The sequence below is a fragment of the Stegostoma tigrinum genome, chromosome 33 (assembly GCF_030684315.1).
Source record: "Stegostoma tigrinum isolate sSteTig4 chromosome 33, sSteTig4.hap1, whole genome shotgun sequence".
NCBI lineage: Eukaryota > Metazoa > Chordata > Chondrichthyes > Orectolobiformes > Stegostomatidae > Stegostoma > Stegostoma tigrinum.
In genome coordinates, this window is record NC_081386.1 from 35,413,139 (window position 1) to 35,429,158 (window position 16,020).

General features: G+C 40.6%; 1 protein-coding gene across 3 annotated transcripts in view; it reads left to right on the forward strand.

Annotated features, from left to right (window-relative positions):
• megf11 (multiple EGF-like-domains 11) overlaps window positions 1–16,020 on the forward strand; it is a 498,254-nt gene that overhangs the window by 454,861 nt on the left and 27,373 nt on the right. For all 3 annotated transcript variants that reach the window (XM_059639362.1, XM_059639360.1, XM_059639361.1), the window contains 4 exons: window positions 2,031–2,159; window positions 3,099–3,227; window positions 10,276–10,404; window positions 12,800–13,033. In XM_059639362.1, coding sequence (XP_059495345.1) covers window positions 2,031–2,159; window positions 3,099–3,227; window positions 10,276–10,404; window positions 12,800–13,033 — 621 coding nt within the window. The remainder of the gene's footprint in view (window positions 1–2,030; window positions 2,160–3,098; window positions 3,228–10,275; window positions 10,405–12,799; window positions 13,034–16,020) is intronic.

Sequence of the window (16,020 nt, forward strand, 5' to 3'; positions counted from 1 at the left end):
ACCACATTGGCGGATGTGCAGGTGAACATGTGCTTGATATGGAAAGTCATTTTGGGGCCTGGGATAGGGGCGAAGGAGGAGGTGTGGGGGCGAGTGTAGCACTTCCTGAGGTTGCAGGGGAAAGTGCCGGGTGTGGTGGGGTTGGAGGGAAGTGTGGAGTGGACAGGGGAGTCCCAGAGAGAGTGATCTCTCCGGAAGGGAGACAAGGCAGACACATCCCCCACTGTGATATACTGCATCCGCTGTACCCGGTATGGCTTTCTGTACATTGGGGAAACCAAGCGGAGGCTTGGGGACAGTTCTGCAGAACATCTACGCTCGGTTCTCAATAAACAACTGCACCTCCCAGTTGCAAACCATTTCAGCTCCCCCTCCCATGTCCATCCTGGGCCTCCTGCAGTGCCATAATGATGCCACCCGTAGGTTGCAGGAACAGCAACTCATATTCCGCTTGGGAACCCTGCAGCCCAATGGTATCAAAGTGGATTTCACAAGCTTCAAAATCTCTCCTCCCCACAATGCGTCCCAAAACCAGCCCAGCTCGTCCCCGCCTCCCTAATCTGTTCTTCCTCTCACCGATCCCCTCCTCCCACCTCAAGCCGCACTTCTATTTCCTACCTACTAACCTCATCCCCCCGCCTTGACCTGTCTGTCCTCCCCAGACTGACTGATACCCTCCCTACCTCCCCACCTATACTCTCCTCTCCACCTATCTTCTCCTGTATCCATCTTCGGTCCACCTCCCCCCTCTCCCTATTTATTTCAGAATCCTCTCCCCACCCCCATTCTCTGATGAAGGGTCTAGGCCCGAAACATCAGCTTTTGTGCTCCTAAGATGCTGCTTGGCCTGCTGTGTTCATCCAGCTCCACACTTTGTTTTCTCGGATTCTCAAGCATCTGCCGTTCCCATTATCTCTGATCATATTAGTGAAACCACTCATGTTGCATACAATTTTGGTCCCATTCCTTGGGGAGTAATGTAGTTCTTTTGGATGTACTTGAGAGGAGATTCACTGGATTGATTCTAGAGTTGAGGGGTTTGTCTTATCAAGATAGTTTGAGCAATTTAGGCTTATACCGTCTAGAGTTTAGAAGAATGAGAGGAGATCTAATTGAGGTATATACAATGCTAAAAGGAACTGACGAAGTAGATATAGACAGGATGTATCGTCATGTAGGGGCATCAGAAGAAGAGGTCATAGTTTTAGAATAAGGGGTAACAGTTTTAAAACATAGATGAGGAGGAATTACTTCTCAAAGAACTTCTCAAATGATGCAGTGGAATTCACTCCACCAGAGTGCGGTGGATGCCAGAATGTTGAGTAAATTTGTGGAAGAGATAGACGTTAAATTACTAAAGGATTCAAAGGATTTGGAGAGCAGGCAAGAAAGTGGAGTTGAGGGAGCGATTAAATCAGTCATGATCATATCAAATGGCAAAACAGGCTTGAGAGGCTGAATTGCCTGTTCGGCTCCTAAGTTTTATGTCCTCATATTCATCTCTATGTTGCTGGCTCCCATATGGATCATAATAACTAGATCCTCCTCCTTCCTGTTGAATATATCTTCAGGCTGAGATGAGATAATACTCAAACAAAAACAGAAATGCTGGAGAAACTCAGCGGACCTGGCAGCATTTACAGAGGAAAAAATAGAATTAGCACCTTGAATCCAGTGACCCTTCAGAACAAATTGAATTACAGCATCTATCACATTAGCTTCTGCTCCTTCCTTTGAACAGCCTCCTGCTCCAAAGTTCATAGCCTGTCATCTAGCTAATTATCTCACAGCTTTATCCTCACAGATGGTGCATACATTGTGTTTGTGGGAAAGGATTGGTTTCTCAGGGCCCTTACTGTCTGCTTCATTTGGGTTCCCTTGATCATATATGTTGATCCCATGAACCCCATTCTCATCCTGCATCTCACTGCTAGAACAGGCTGATACCTGGGGTAAGCTTCCGATACTGCACTTTTTAATTTTTTTTATCCTTTTATTTTCTTTATTCATCAGTTTCTGTTTCTATTCAGCTTGCCAGCCGGGTTACTGGGGTCCCAACTGTATCCATACATGTAACTGCCACAACGGAGCAGTGTGTAGTACTTACGACGGAGAATGTCGATGTACACCAGGCTGGACTGGCTTGTATTGCACGCAGAGTGAGTACCAGTTACAATTGAAGCCTGTGCGAGCCACAGAGACTGTGATAACAAGCTGTAGAGCTGGATGAACACAGCAGGCCGAGCAGCATCAGAGGAACAGGAAGGCCTACGTTTTGGGCCTAAACCCTTCTTCAGAAATGGCTTCTCTGAAGAAGGGTTTAGGCCCAAAACGTCAGCCTTCCTGCTCCTCTGATGCTGCTTGGCTGGCTTTGTTCATCCAGCTCTACAGCTTGCTATCTCAGATTCTCCAGCATCTGCGGTTCCTACTATCTCTAAAACAGTGACCGTGTGAAGTGTTCGCCACCTTGTGGTGGAGCAGTATAACACGGTAGACCGTTCAATGTCAAAATAATTATTCCATGGTACACTTAAATATTTCTAATGCTGTTTCAGCCAATTTTATGACGTCAGGGATTTCATTGATGCTAATGAATAAATCTCTATAAAACAACTAATTCTGAGGTCTCCAGACACCAGGGTCAATATCTGTCTCCAATTTGAAAATCAAAAATGACAATTTTTCATGGTAATTGATGATTTGCTGAAATCACAGGAATATGTGATTTGGAAACTTGGTCTCCTGAGAGTGGGATTTCATTAATTCCAAAGTAAAACAGAAGTGAATCTGCGGCAAAAATTGAATTAGAAGTCTCCATACAGAGCCCAAGTGGAAGATTGTCAGCTCCCTGTGAGAATTGGGGCATAAATGTTTGCTCCTTCCTCACCCTGTCACTGTCTGCTCCTCCTGCTTGCTGTCATTGTCAGCTGTATGATGGTAAGTTGTTTCAATAACCAGAGTTTAAAGAATTTCCCAGCTGACCGTGGTTCTCAGACATCTGGACCGTTCCTACATATTTAGTCTCATATTAGAAAGTAATGATAAAGAAATTAATACTATGATGTAAAACCTCATCTAACAGAGTATTTATAATTCAGGGTGCCGAATGGGCTTCTATGGAAAAGATTGCATTCAACTCTGCAAATGCCAAAATGGAGCAGACTGTGATCATGTGACAGGAGAATGCATGTGTCGCACCGGATTCATTGGGAAACATTGTGAGCAGAGTGAGTGAAACAGCAAAAATGCAAACACATTCCTTACGTTACATGAAGTAGAGAGCATCACCAACCATATTTCACAAAGCCATAACAACTCCAACTCCAGTTTAAGGAGAGGCAGTGATCTGTTGGTATTACCACAAAATTATTAATCCAGAGACCCAGTAATGTTCTGGAAACTAAGGTTCTAATCCTGCCATGACAGATAGTGGAATTTGAATTCAATAAAGGTCTGGATTTAAGAGCCATGACATTTTGTCAATTGTCATAAAAATCCATTTAGTCCAGGAAACAGCTGTCATTCCCTGGTCTGGCCTACATGTGACTCCAGACCCTCAGCAATCAGGGCAATAAATGCTGGTTGAGTCAGCGACACTCATATCCCATGAATGATTTTTTAAAATCATTAATTTGACATCTATTGTGCTCATGGAGTGTTTCAGTGTACAATTTGATATGTCTGTGTTAATCTGACATAATCGTGCTATGTTTCCTGAAACACCATCTGATGCAAGCGCCACAGTGCATTTGTGTTTTGTTCTCTCAAGAAAATAAGTGGAAACTTATTGCAGTTATAATCTCTGCAGGGTATACCGGACCCTTAAAGGGAACTCCTCCCGCTTTACACTCATAACAAGGAGTATATAGTGAGAAATTGCCATACATTTATTACAATGGTAGGAAACTCCGAGGTAATGTAATTACCAAAAAGCAGTACTAGGGTGCCACAGGAGCATCATGCAGTAAATCTTCCTTTTTCTCAGGGACTAGGAGGAACTGAAGCTTCCCACGTTGTGTGAAGCTTTATCCTCTAGTAACTAGGAGTGGCAATGGCCTAGTGGTATTATTGCTGGACTGTTAACCCAGGGACCCAGATAATGTTCTCGGCAGATGGTAGAATTTGAATTCAGTAAATATCTAAAGTTAAGAACCTATTGATGACCATGAACCCATTGTCAATTGTCAGGAAAAAAACATCTGGTTGACTAATGTCATTTAGGAAAGGAAACTGACCCCCTTACTTGATCTGGCCTACACGTGACTCCAGACTCACAACAATGTGGTTGACTATGAATTGCCCTCTGGGCAATTAGTGATAGGTGATAAATGCCACCTAGCCAGTGATGTCCTCACCCTGTTAATGATTTTTTTAAAAAAACACTAGTTCCATTTATCTGAACTTGGTCTGTAGCCTACTATACCCTGGCATTTTAAGTGCTCATCTTAATCTTGACGTCTTAAATGTTAAGGAGTGCTTGCCTCCACCATCCTGTCAGGCACCGTACATATTTTTACCACCCTCTGAGTGAAAACATTTTTCTTTGTATCTCCTCTAAATCATTTATTCCTTGCCTTAAATTTGTGATCTTAGGTAAGTATGCCTTAGGGAAAAGATTCTCACAATTTACCGTTCCTATGTCTTTCGTAATTTTGTGTACCTCAGTCAGAATCCCCTTCAGTTTCCTCTGCTCCAAAGAAAATAAACCCAGCCTATCTGATTTCTCCTCATAACTGAGACTCTTCATCCTAGGCAATATCCTGGTGAATCACCTCTGCATCCTCTCCAGTATGACATCCTTCTAGTAGTGTGATGACCAGGACTGCAAACAGTATTCCATCTGTTGCCTAACTTATGTTCTATAAAGTTGTAACAAAGCTTCCTTGCTGCCATATTCTACACCCTAAGCATCACGTAGTTTGCAATTATGTTCAGCATGGATTGGTTGGACCGAAGGGTCTATTTCCGTGCTGTCTGACTATGTGCATTCTTCACCTCCCTCTCTACCTGTGCTGACACCTTCAGGATCAATGGACTTGTACACCAAGGTCACTCCGTTCCTCAGTACTCCCTAGGGACCTATTCTTCATTGTGTATATCCTTCCCATATTAAACGTCCCGAAATACATTACCTCACACTTATCAGGATTAAATTCCACCTGCCATTCCTCTGTCCAAATTTACCAGCTGATCAATATCATACTACAGCCTGAGACCATCCTCCTAATGGTCAACAATACCATCAATTTTCCTGTCATCTGCAAACTGACAAATTTTCCCTCCATTCTTCACATCCAAGTTGTTAACATATGTAACAAACAGCAAGGGTCCCAGCGCTGATCCCTGTGGTGCACCGCTGTTCACAGGCTTCCACATTCAAAAACAACCCCCACCATCACCCTATACACTAGCCACTTTTGGATCCAAGATAACAAAGTGTGGAGCTGGATGAACACAGCAGACCAAGCAGCATCTTAGCAGTACAAAAGCTGACGTTTCGGGCCTAGCTTTTTTTCTAATGAAGGGTCTAGGCCCGAAACGTCAGCTTTTGTACTGCTAAGATGCTGCTTGACCTGCTGTGTTCATCCAGCCCAACACTTTGTTATCTTGGATTCTCCAGCATCTGCAGTTCCCATTATCCCTGACCACTTTTGGATCCACTTTATCAACTTGCCGTGGATCCCAGGGCTCTTACTTTTTGGACAAACCTTCCACATAGGACTTTGTCAAAGGCCTTTCTTAAGTCCATGTAAAGCGCATCAGTTGCACTACTCTTATCAATATACTTAGTTACCTTTCCAAAAACTCAATTAAATTATTCAGACAGTATCTTCCCCCTAAGAAATCCGTGCTGACTAGCCATGATTAGTCCCTGCCTTTCCAAGTATTGATTAATCTTGTCCTTCAGAATTTTTTCCATTAGTTTCACTGCCACTGACATCAGTGGTCAATTGTCATACATCCATGTGCAAAAAGTTACAGTCACAGCGTTAAGAACTCAGATTAGATTCCCTACAGTGTGGAAACAGGCCCTTCGGCTCAACAAGTCCACACTGCCCCTTGAAGCTTCCCACCCACACCCATCCCCTATAACCCACACACCCCTGAACACTACGAGCAATTTTAGCATGGCCAATCCACCTAGCCTGCATATCTTTGGACCATGGGAGAAAACCAGAGCACCCAGAGGAAACCCACGCAGACACGGGGAGAACGTGCAAACTCCACACAGATAGTCACCCGAGGCTGGAATTGAACCTGGGTCCCTGGTGCTGTGAGGCTGCAGTGCTAACCACTGAGACACCGTGCCGCCCCTTAACACATTTGAGGCTATTTCTGTGTTGCTAATGACACAGACAAAATTATGAAAACAACATTCAATTCATTAAATCGAACCCCTCTAAAACAGAAGACTAGAACAGACATTTGTCTCAATAGGCCATATCCTTTTGTTGTGGCATTCATTGAAGAGTCCTTATCTCTTTAACTGAACCTATGGAACCTTCTCAGTGATGTAAATCCCTTCTCTGTCAGACCTTTTCATGTTACACACATTGTGGCTGTTTCCTGAGCAATAGGCAATATTCATTCTCTACAGCACCTTTCTGACAGGCTTCCACAAAACTGTGAGATATAGTGATTTTCCTGTGGATATTAGGTACACAAGAAAATCATCCATTTCCTCACATACTAGGTTAGTTCAAAATCAAGTCATTAATGTGCAAATAAAGAGATTATTCAGTCTTCTGGGAAACTGGGAATAAAACTCAATATTATATACATCGACCCATTTTCTCTGTTTTCTTCCTACAGCCTCAAGGCAGGACATAAAACAGTATTACAGCAGTATTTTGCAAATGACTTGACAGCAGTAATACACAGATTAGTTGTAAGTCCTGCTTTTAAAGTAGATGCACACAGGAACCTTGATTTTCCATTAGGGTTATGTGTTCCTATGCATAATTTCCGCAGATTTGCATAGGAGGTTTTTGGGAACGTAGCTCATAATGAACCAATCTGGTAGCTCTTTATGCAAACTCTACCCCTAGAAGCAATGGAGAATGTACAAAGTGTCACCTACTTATGGAAAGATGTGTGTTTTAAACTGTGGGTATGTATTATGTCCAAATGTTGCATGTGCATCATTCAAAAGATTTTGTTATTTGCATCATGTTTGGTAGAAATTTTCCTGCATTGTTATGGGCAATGTAGGGAATGTTTTAATGTTGAAGCACAAGAAAACCCATGCAACTGATTTTTTTATGTTTAGTTTTTCATAGGATGTGAGTCATTGGCTAGGTCAACATTTATTGATCATCCATAATTGCCCATGAGAAGATAATAGTAAGCAACCTTTTTTAACCACTGCACTCATGGAGTTTGAGTACACCCACATGCAGTCAGGAAGGCGGTTCCAGAAGTTTGAACCAGCAATAGTGAAGCAGTGGTAATATAGTCAGGAAGGTGTGTGGCTTGGAGGAAACTTGCAAGTGGTTATGTTTCTGTGCATCTGTAACCTTTGACATTCTAAATATCCTTCCCTTGTTAAAGATGGTCATTTGCTAGCAATTGTGTGGCATGAATGTTAGTTGCCATTTCTCAGCCCAAACTTCAGTGCTGACTAAGTCTTGATGTATATGGACATTGTGCGATCATCAGCTAAAAAGCCATGGAAGATGGTGAAATTTGACTTTGTGATAGAGAGAATTTCATTGAAGAAGATGTTTGGTTAGAAGATGGATGCAATAGTTTTGCCTTCTCTTTTGCACAGATGTTCTTGGCTCCTCCATGACTGAGGACAGGGTTGTTTGTGGCATACCCTCCTCCAATTGAATTGGCCACTGTTCTCATTACAGGATGTGGCCAGACTGAAGATCTGAACAAATCATTTGCTGGACCACCTATTTCTGTCTGTCATGTGCTACTTCAACTGCTTGGCATGCAAGTAGTCCTCTATTGTGGTTTCACTAGGTTGGGACAGCACAGTGACACAGTGATTAGCACTGCTGCCTCATAACGCCAGGGACCCAGGTTCGATTCCACTCTCAGGTGACTGTGTGGAGTTTGCACATTCTCCCCATGTTTGCGTGTGTTTCCTCTGGGTGCTCCGGTTTCCTCCCACAGTCCAAAGATGTGAAGGTTAGGTGGATTGGCCATGCTAAATTCCACATAATGTCCAGGGGAAATGCAGGGTTACAGGAATAGGAATGGGGATGCATTTGGGTGGAATGCTGTTCGAAGGGTCTATGTAGACTCAGTGGGCCAAAAGGTCCGTTACCATACTATAAGGATTTCATGACACCTCACTTTCAGGTATGTCTTTTGCAACTTATGGCATGCCTTCCCACCATTGAACTCCAATTGATCTTCTGAATTGATGGTCATGATAGAGTGGGGGTGGACAGGGGCATGCGTTTACAGTTTGTGGTTAAATATAGTTTTGTTGCTGCTGATGGCCTACAATATCTCCTGGATGTCCTGTTTTGAGCTGCTTGATCTGTTCAAAATTACAAGACAATTGTATTAATATATACTATTGTGACCTTGAAGTGAATGTGCTACCAATGGAGGCACAGATAATGACACTGACAATATTGTTTAATAGAACATTACAGCACAGTACAGGCCCTTGGGCCCTCGATGTTGTGCCGACCTGTCATACCGATCTCAAGCCCATCTAACCTACACTATTCCATGTACATCCATATGCTTGTCCATTGACGACTTAAATGTACCTGAAGTTGGCGAATCTACTACTGTTGCAGGCAAGCGTTCCATTCCCTTACTACTCTCTGAGTAAAGAAACTACCTCTGACATCTGTCCTATATCTTTCACCCCTCAATTTAAAGCTATGCCCCCTCGTGCTCACTGTCACCATCGTTGAATTCCATTTAAACCAGGTTTACTGTCTTAACCAGAAAGGGAATTCAACATTAATATATTAACAATATTGTCAGTGTCATTATCTGTGTCTCCATTGGTAGCACATTCACTTCAAGGCCACAATATTACAGGTTCAAGTCCCACTTCAGGATTTAATTGATGCTGATGTTCCAATGTGATATTGAGGGAGTACTGCATAGTCATTCGTGCTATATTTGAGTAAGATATTAAACTGAGTTTTGATTTGCCAGCAGAAGAGGGTGTAAAAGATTTCATAACATTACTTGACTAACAGTTGTGAGTTCTTCCTAATATCCAGGCCAATATTTATCCCTCAATCAATAGCACAAAAGAAGCAGTTTATAATACAATTATTGCATTGTTGTTTGTGGAAGATTACTGTGCATGTTAGCTGCTGTGTTTCCTACATTTATAGCAGTGACTATATTTCAAAAGTTCTTCATTTGTGTGTTAAGCATTTTGAGACATCCAGTGCTCTTGAGAAGAACTAAATAAATGCAAGTATTTTTCAAGTAATATTTATAACAACATAGTTTATATTGATTGTCTCAATCAATAAAGATTAAAAGCAGGAAGTTAACAAAAAAGGAAATGCATTGAGCTTTTAATATACTGTGTACATATGTAAGTAAATTTACCCATGCAAAAAGTGTGATTTTGGCAAAGAAAGACAAACAAGGCAATTATTGATGCTCCATTTTGCAGATGGAGAGTCAAAACTACGTATTATATGCAAATAAAGCAAGGATAGAGATCGGGGCAAAATATTGGACTAAGGTACATAGACAAAGCGCACTCCCCATTTTAAACTAGGGGTATGTTTTCATTATAATTCAGATACACAAATTTATTATGCGAGTAGAAAAATAAAGAAAGCTTCTATGACCTTGTCAACTGATTTACATCTACACACTCTGATACAATTATCTTTTACCCTCTAACTTACTTTCACCTGAAAACTAAATCTTGGATTTGACTAGCTGCACTGAGATTGGTGATCAACTACCTTATAACTACACACTTCACTGGTAATAATCAAGAAACGATATACAGGCAATTTTCAGTACCATCGAGGACGTGGAAATTTATAATGGAAAGGGTTAACAGGACATGCACAGATGCAGGAATTTTCATATGTTCAGAATATGTACAACATGCATCTAAATAGTAACTTGTGACATAAGACGAAACAAATAAACAAATAGATCATAGTCAGTAGAATTTTTTTCAAAAAGGGGCTCCTAAGAAAGTTCACTCTTTCAAAATCATGAAAACTATTTCATAACTGCCATAAACCTTGACATTACTGAATTCATTAGCATATAGAGAAACTGTGTAAACCATGAATTTACATTTCCAATGCTTTATAGAGTGTCCTCCTGGTACATTTGGCTATGGCTGTCAACAGCTATGTGAGTGCATGAATAATGGCACCTGTGATCATGTGACTGGGACTTGCTACTGCACATCTGGATTCAAAGGCATCCGTTGTGACCAAGGTATGTGATGCACATAGAGGTATTTTCTAATCATTCTGTATCAGGGATGTTATTACACATCCCTCTGGAAGAAATGGGCTTTGATCCCGGGCCTCTTGGGCCAGAGTTAGGGACACAACCATTGTGTCACAAGAGCCCTATTAAAGAAAAGGCAATTGCATTTCAACTTATGAGGTGACTGTCGCCAAAGCTAGACCAGAAGCTGAGGTATTCAGGAAGTCTTGAACTGAACCATTTGGAATTTCCATGCATCAATTGTTTTAAATAATATCTCATAAAAAGTGGAAATCAGAATTCACCTTTATACAGAATCAATGCCAGTCACAATTTAAAAGTGTCCTATTGTGAAGGGTCAGAATTTGGGAATGGTTTACTGAAAACTACTTTTGGGTCAAGTGGGACTTTGTAGTTTGGATCCATCACAGAGAAGATTTTTTCCTCGTTGATTTTCACTCTTCTCTGAAGTTATTATGAAGCCATAAAATTAAACATTCAGCATCTTGGGTAGTAGTTTAAATTCCAAGCATCAAGAGATATACAGTGAGTGGCTGATTTATAGACCATAGTTTTTGTGTGCGAGGTATAGTCTGGGAATTCTTTTAGAGAAATGCCAGCAAATCTCTGTTCAGAAGGCTGTTTTGCATGATTGAAGCAGGTTTCCTTCCTTGGAGAGAATACTTCCGGAAGGTGCTGCAGAGAATAGAAACTGATGAATTTTCCAGCAATTTTCACCTGTTTTATACCAGCAGGTAGTGATTACTTAAGTGGGAGTCCAGGATAGTGTGTCAATTTCTGTGAACATGGCACTCACATGGAAGATGTAGTATGTAGCTGGTCGCTAAATATTATTTGGAGGAAAATTCAAAGCCGGAAGTGATTGGAATATTCTGCTCCTGGAAATGGTGAATTTGGAGAGAGAAGGGACATTTAATACATGGGCCAGTGGCATCCTCAATCTGTGGTGCCTTCTCACCTACAGCAAAATTAAATTTGACTTGGAAGGCTTCCGTTCAATTTCCCTGCCCACTACCAATTGAGGTCTTTAAGTGGCCATTTCAGAGTTTCAGTCTGCCACTGCTGCAAACAGGCTAGGGCTATGCAATGTGCCCAATGGGTCAAAAAGTGTTCGCAACTTGTCACTTTGGGGGTGATATACCTGATCAAAAGGCTTGACTTAACAGAAGCATGTGCTAAGTGGGAGCTAACTGCTGCCTTTGAATCCAGCACATACCACATAACACTGCTGAGCAGCAGCTACCACACTAATCAACAGAAGCTCCCATTGGAGGATCCACTCCCTGGGAGACTGGATTCCAGTCTCCGCTGATGACCTTGCCACCACCTGTTTGATGTGTGGCACAGTAGGTCTTCTCTGGAATAGCTATCACGAGTCTCTCATCAGGTTTCCATCTGGCTAATAACACCCCACTTCTTCGACAAGATTCCACTCAATGATGTATTCTCACAAAGAATTGGTTAATCATGGTGGATCAGTTAACCATGTAAGTGATATCGATGTCCTGACAACTTGCCCAACAGTAACATCAGTTGCACCTTGACAGCATGGAGAACTGTATGAAAAATCAAATTCACTGAGGTAGATCCCATTTCGCTTAGTTCAAATAATTTTGGACAATACAATTAGGAGAATGGACACACTCCATACTATCTGGTTTAGCAAATCTTTGTTTGAGGAAGTCATTTGTAGATTACACCATATACAGAAAATTTGATGTTGCCATATGCTGGCTACTTCAGATAATACGTTATGTCATAGTGCATAACACCCAATCTCCTGTATTTGGTTTCAGATTCTCTCTTTTTGAAGTTTAGCTTTTAATGAAGAAAACCTTATTAATAAAACTTTAATACCAGCCATTTCATTTGGAATCCTTACGTAGATGAAGTTAAGGGGAAGCTGTATATGTGCAACTTTGATAGGCTGATAATGTCACTGGACTGGTACTCCAGACCATCTGGCTAATGGTGACCGTGTAACCATTGTCAATTATTGTGAAAAAACTCTAGTTAATTTATGCTGTTTAAAGATTCTGGGGATTTAGGTGTACAATTCAGCTAAGGGTGCAATATTACACTGAGAGAGTGCTGCTATGCTGGAGGATGCAATCTCCTAGTAAAGGAAATCTGCTCTCCTCCAGTTAGGAATGGGCAATAATTGCTCATCCATCTGATTAAAGCCTACATCTCATAAACAAATAAAAATATGAGTGATAAAGGAATAGAGGATAATCTGGTAAAGTGAGATAACAAAAGGGGTGAAGAAGCATGATTGCTTCAAGCTGAATTTTTGATTCTGTGCTTTAACTTCATGTGTGTAATGTGGTACAATTAAAAGTCACATTTGTTCTTATTCTAATAATTCTTTTTTTTCCAGCTGCTCTACTGATGGATGAACTAAACCCCTACACAAGAATCAGTCCAGCACTAGCATCAGACAAGCACTCCATTGGAGCCATAACTGGGATCATTATTCTTCTGTTGATAATAGTTGTACTACTGGTTCTGTTCATCTGGTACAAATGGAAAAAGAAAGAGAAAGGACACGACATGCCCAGTGTACAATACACTCCTGCCATGCGGATAACTAATACAGACTATTCTCTCTCTGGTAAGATCAGCTTCAGTGCAACAGAGAGAAATCGAACTGTTGCACTGGTTTCTAAGGCTGAATGAATGTAATTGGATATATACTGAGTTATTCTCCATGTCAATGCATCCAAATCCATCGGATTCCTCTTGTACCATTAATGAATGTACAATGCCCAAAATTCTGTATGCAGCTTGAAACCTGGAGAGGTGGGGATATTCGTCAGTATTGCAATATGGAGCAAGAAATTAAGCATGGTTGAGGTAGGAGAGGAACAAATGATGTGTGTCACATGTCAATTTCACCCATTTGGGGGCAATTCAAGAAATGGGTCAGCTGGACCTTTGGCTCATTAATCAGCAGTATTTTAAGACCTCATGCATTTTTACTTACAGTTTTCACCAGGCATTATTAAAATAATGAATGAAATATAGAATGAAATAATACGTGAAAAAAGTTTGTTGTTAGGATTAGTGTCAAATTTTCTGTCATTACCGTCTCTCCTTGAACCAGAGATCATAGAGTCAAGCCCGATTCCAAGAATTTAAGGCCACCATTCAGCTGATACTTCACTATTACGTCAAAAAATTATTCCTCAGCTAGAGAATGCAATCTTTGACGTGAGCCAGTAAACTCAAGCCTGTTCAAATAGATGTCAAAAGATTTCCTTGCACAGTTTTCAGTGAGAGCAGGATCCCTGCCAGTGTGTTGGCTAACTTTTCCTCAAACAATACCGTCAAAGATAGTTCATGTGATTATTTTTGCAGTGCTGTTTGTGGGATCTTGCTGTGTAAATCACTGCAAAGTTTGTCTACAAAACAATAGTCACATTCAATAATTGTTATTTGAATAAGGGTAGCATATAACTATAAGTTCTTTTTAATGTAATTATGAATTACGGGGACTTAGAAAAATTAGACCATGAAATAGACAGGAAATAAAGGAGAATGTGTGGCCAGGCTGAAGTAAATTGAATGCCAGTATGTTTTCCACAGTCAAATTAATGCTGGTGTTGTTGTTTAACTTTGATCACCATGGTAATACAAGGCAACAGCATTTTTAATGCTTAGTATATACATACTTAAATAATGTAGCAAAGAAGAAATAATTCAACTTATGATAACCATTTCTTGTGGATCATCATATTTCCAGTTTGTGTGATCAAACACAAAGAGAACCTTTTGAAATACAACAAAGCTTATATGAACAGTACCTTGGATTATGGTACTTCTGTAAATTACCTGGATTTGCTGTACAATTACACACGTGGCCTATGAACTGTACTTGTTAACTGTTTAATAGCTACGCTTCAAACATTTTCAGACAGATTATTTTATTGATCAGATGAGATTAGTGATAGTACTTCCCTCTCCCATTCAAAATACCGAGTGTCATTACATCTCAATTACTCATCCTCTGTTTGATGCCACCATTGTTGATCAAGAAATGCACCTGTGAATCTATTTCATTACAGAGGAATGGATGTCTGTGTGTTACCCATCTAGTTAATAATTTCTTAAACTGTATCGAAACAAGAGTGCTTCCAATAAATTCAACCTTGGAGCCATATCTGCTAAAATTTGTAGCATTGACAATAATTCATTAAATCATACAGTACAGAAGGATGCTATTTTACCCATCATATCTGTGCTGGTTTTTTTGAAAGAGCTGTCCGATTAGTGGTCGATACTTACGCTGTTTCTCTGTACCTTTGTAATTATTTCCAATTGATAGAGTTCCATGTTGTGATCCTCATAGTCATTCTTGGTGCAGGGAAACATAATAAGCTTAAGCACTGAGAACAAAAATAAATTAGTGTTTAAACCTTTCCCATTCTCATATTTTGTTTTTCTAACATCCCAAAATCCCCTATTTAATCTCCCTGAAGCCTAAGGTAATCACGCAGATCATAGTCATATATTTGTGTTTGAGTAGCCATTATTAATTTAACAAAATAATTTTGACAGCAAAATAAACCTAACACGGTACTAGTGATACAGGCAGAAAAAGCTCATTATCATTCATTGTTTCTCTCTTTGAGTGGGCTAATGGTTTTCTTGTACTACCACAGATCAGGTGATTTACTCACATCATCAGCACAAAATGCACAATGAGCAGACCTGTACTTGGCATATGTACCACGCGCTGTGACAAATCAAGATGTGACTCTGAACATCTCATTACTACCTACTGACTCATCAGCATTGCTGGTTACCTTCACTCTCAGTAGAACATTTGAAATAAAGTGTCTGAATTGGTGCACTTGCAGAATTTCTACTGAACAATGACTAGTCTTCTAAGGCTTTAACTATTGGAACATGCATCAGTGTCTTTCATTTCAAAGCAGACAAGGCTACTTGTGTATTATTGTAAGTCTCAGTAATGAATCATGATCAGTTTTATATTATATTCCAAACAGTAACTCAGTGCCTTTTTCACACCATAAACTAGGTAGTCAAAATTATTGTTATTGTCGAAGAGGTTTATTTGAAATCACAAGCTTTCAGAGCACTGTTCTTTTGTCAGGTGACTGCAAAAGCTTGTGATGTCAAATAAACCTGTCAGACTACAACCTAAGATAATAAAATGTGGGGCTGGATGAACACAGCAGGCCAAGCAGCATCTCAGGAGCACAAAAGCACCTGGTGTCATGTGATTTTTAACCTTGTCCAACCCCAGTCCATCACCAGCACCTCCACGTCATTCACTAGGTAGTGAACCAGTACCCTTGATAGTGAATCAATATCGTACTCTATGCTGTAGCTCCTATTTCTCAACATCCCATTTCTCAGGTACCTTAGATAGTGAATCAGTGCCCCATTGCAATCTGTACACTCAAACGGTGAATTAGCATCCTGTTTCATACTCTACCCTCACCAATCAAACAGGGTTCCATGACCCGCTGTACTCTCAGTAGTGAATCAGCATCCCATTTTGTACTATACCAAATAAAGTGAATCAAAAGCCTGTTCACACTGAGATAATGGGAACTGCAGATGCTGGAGATT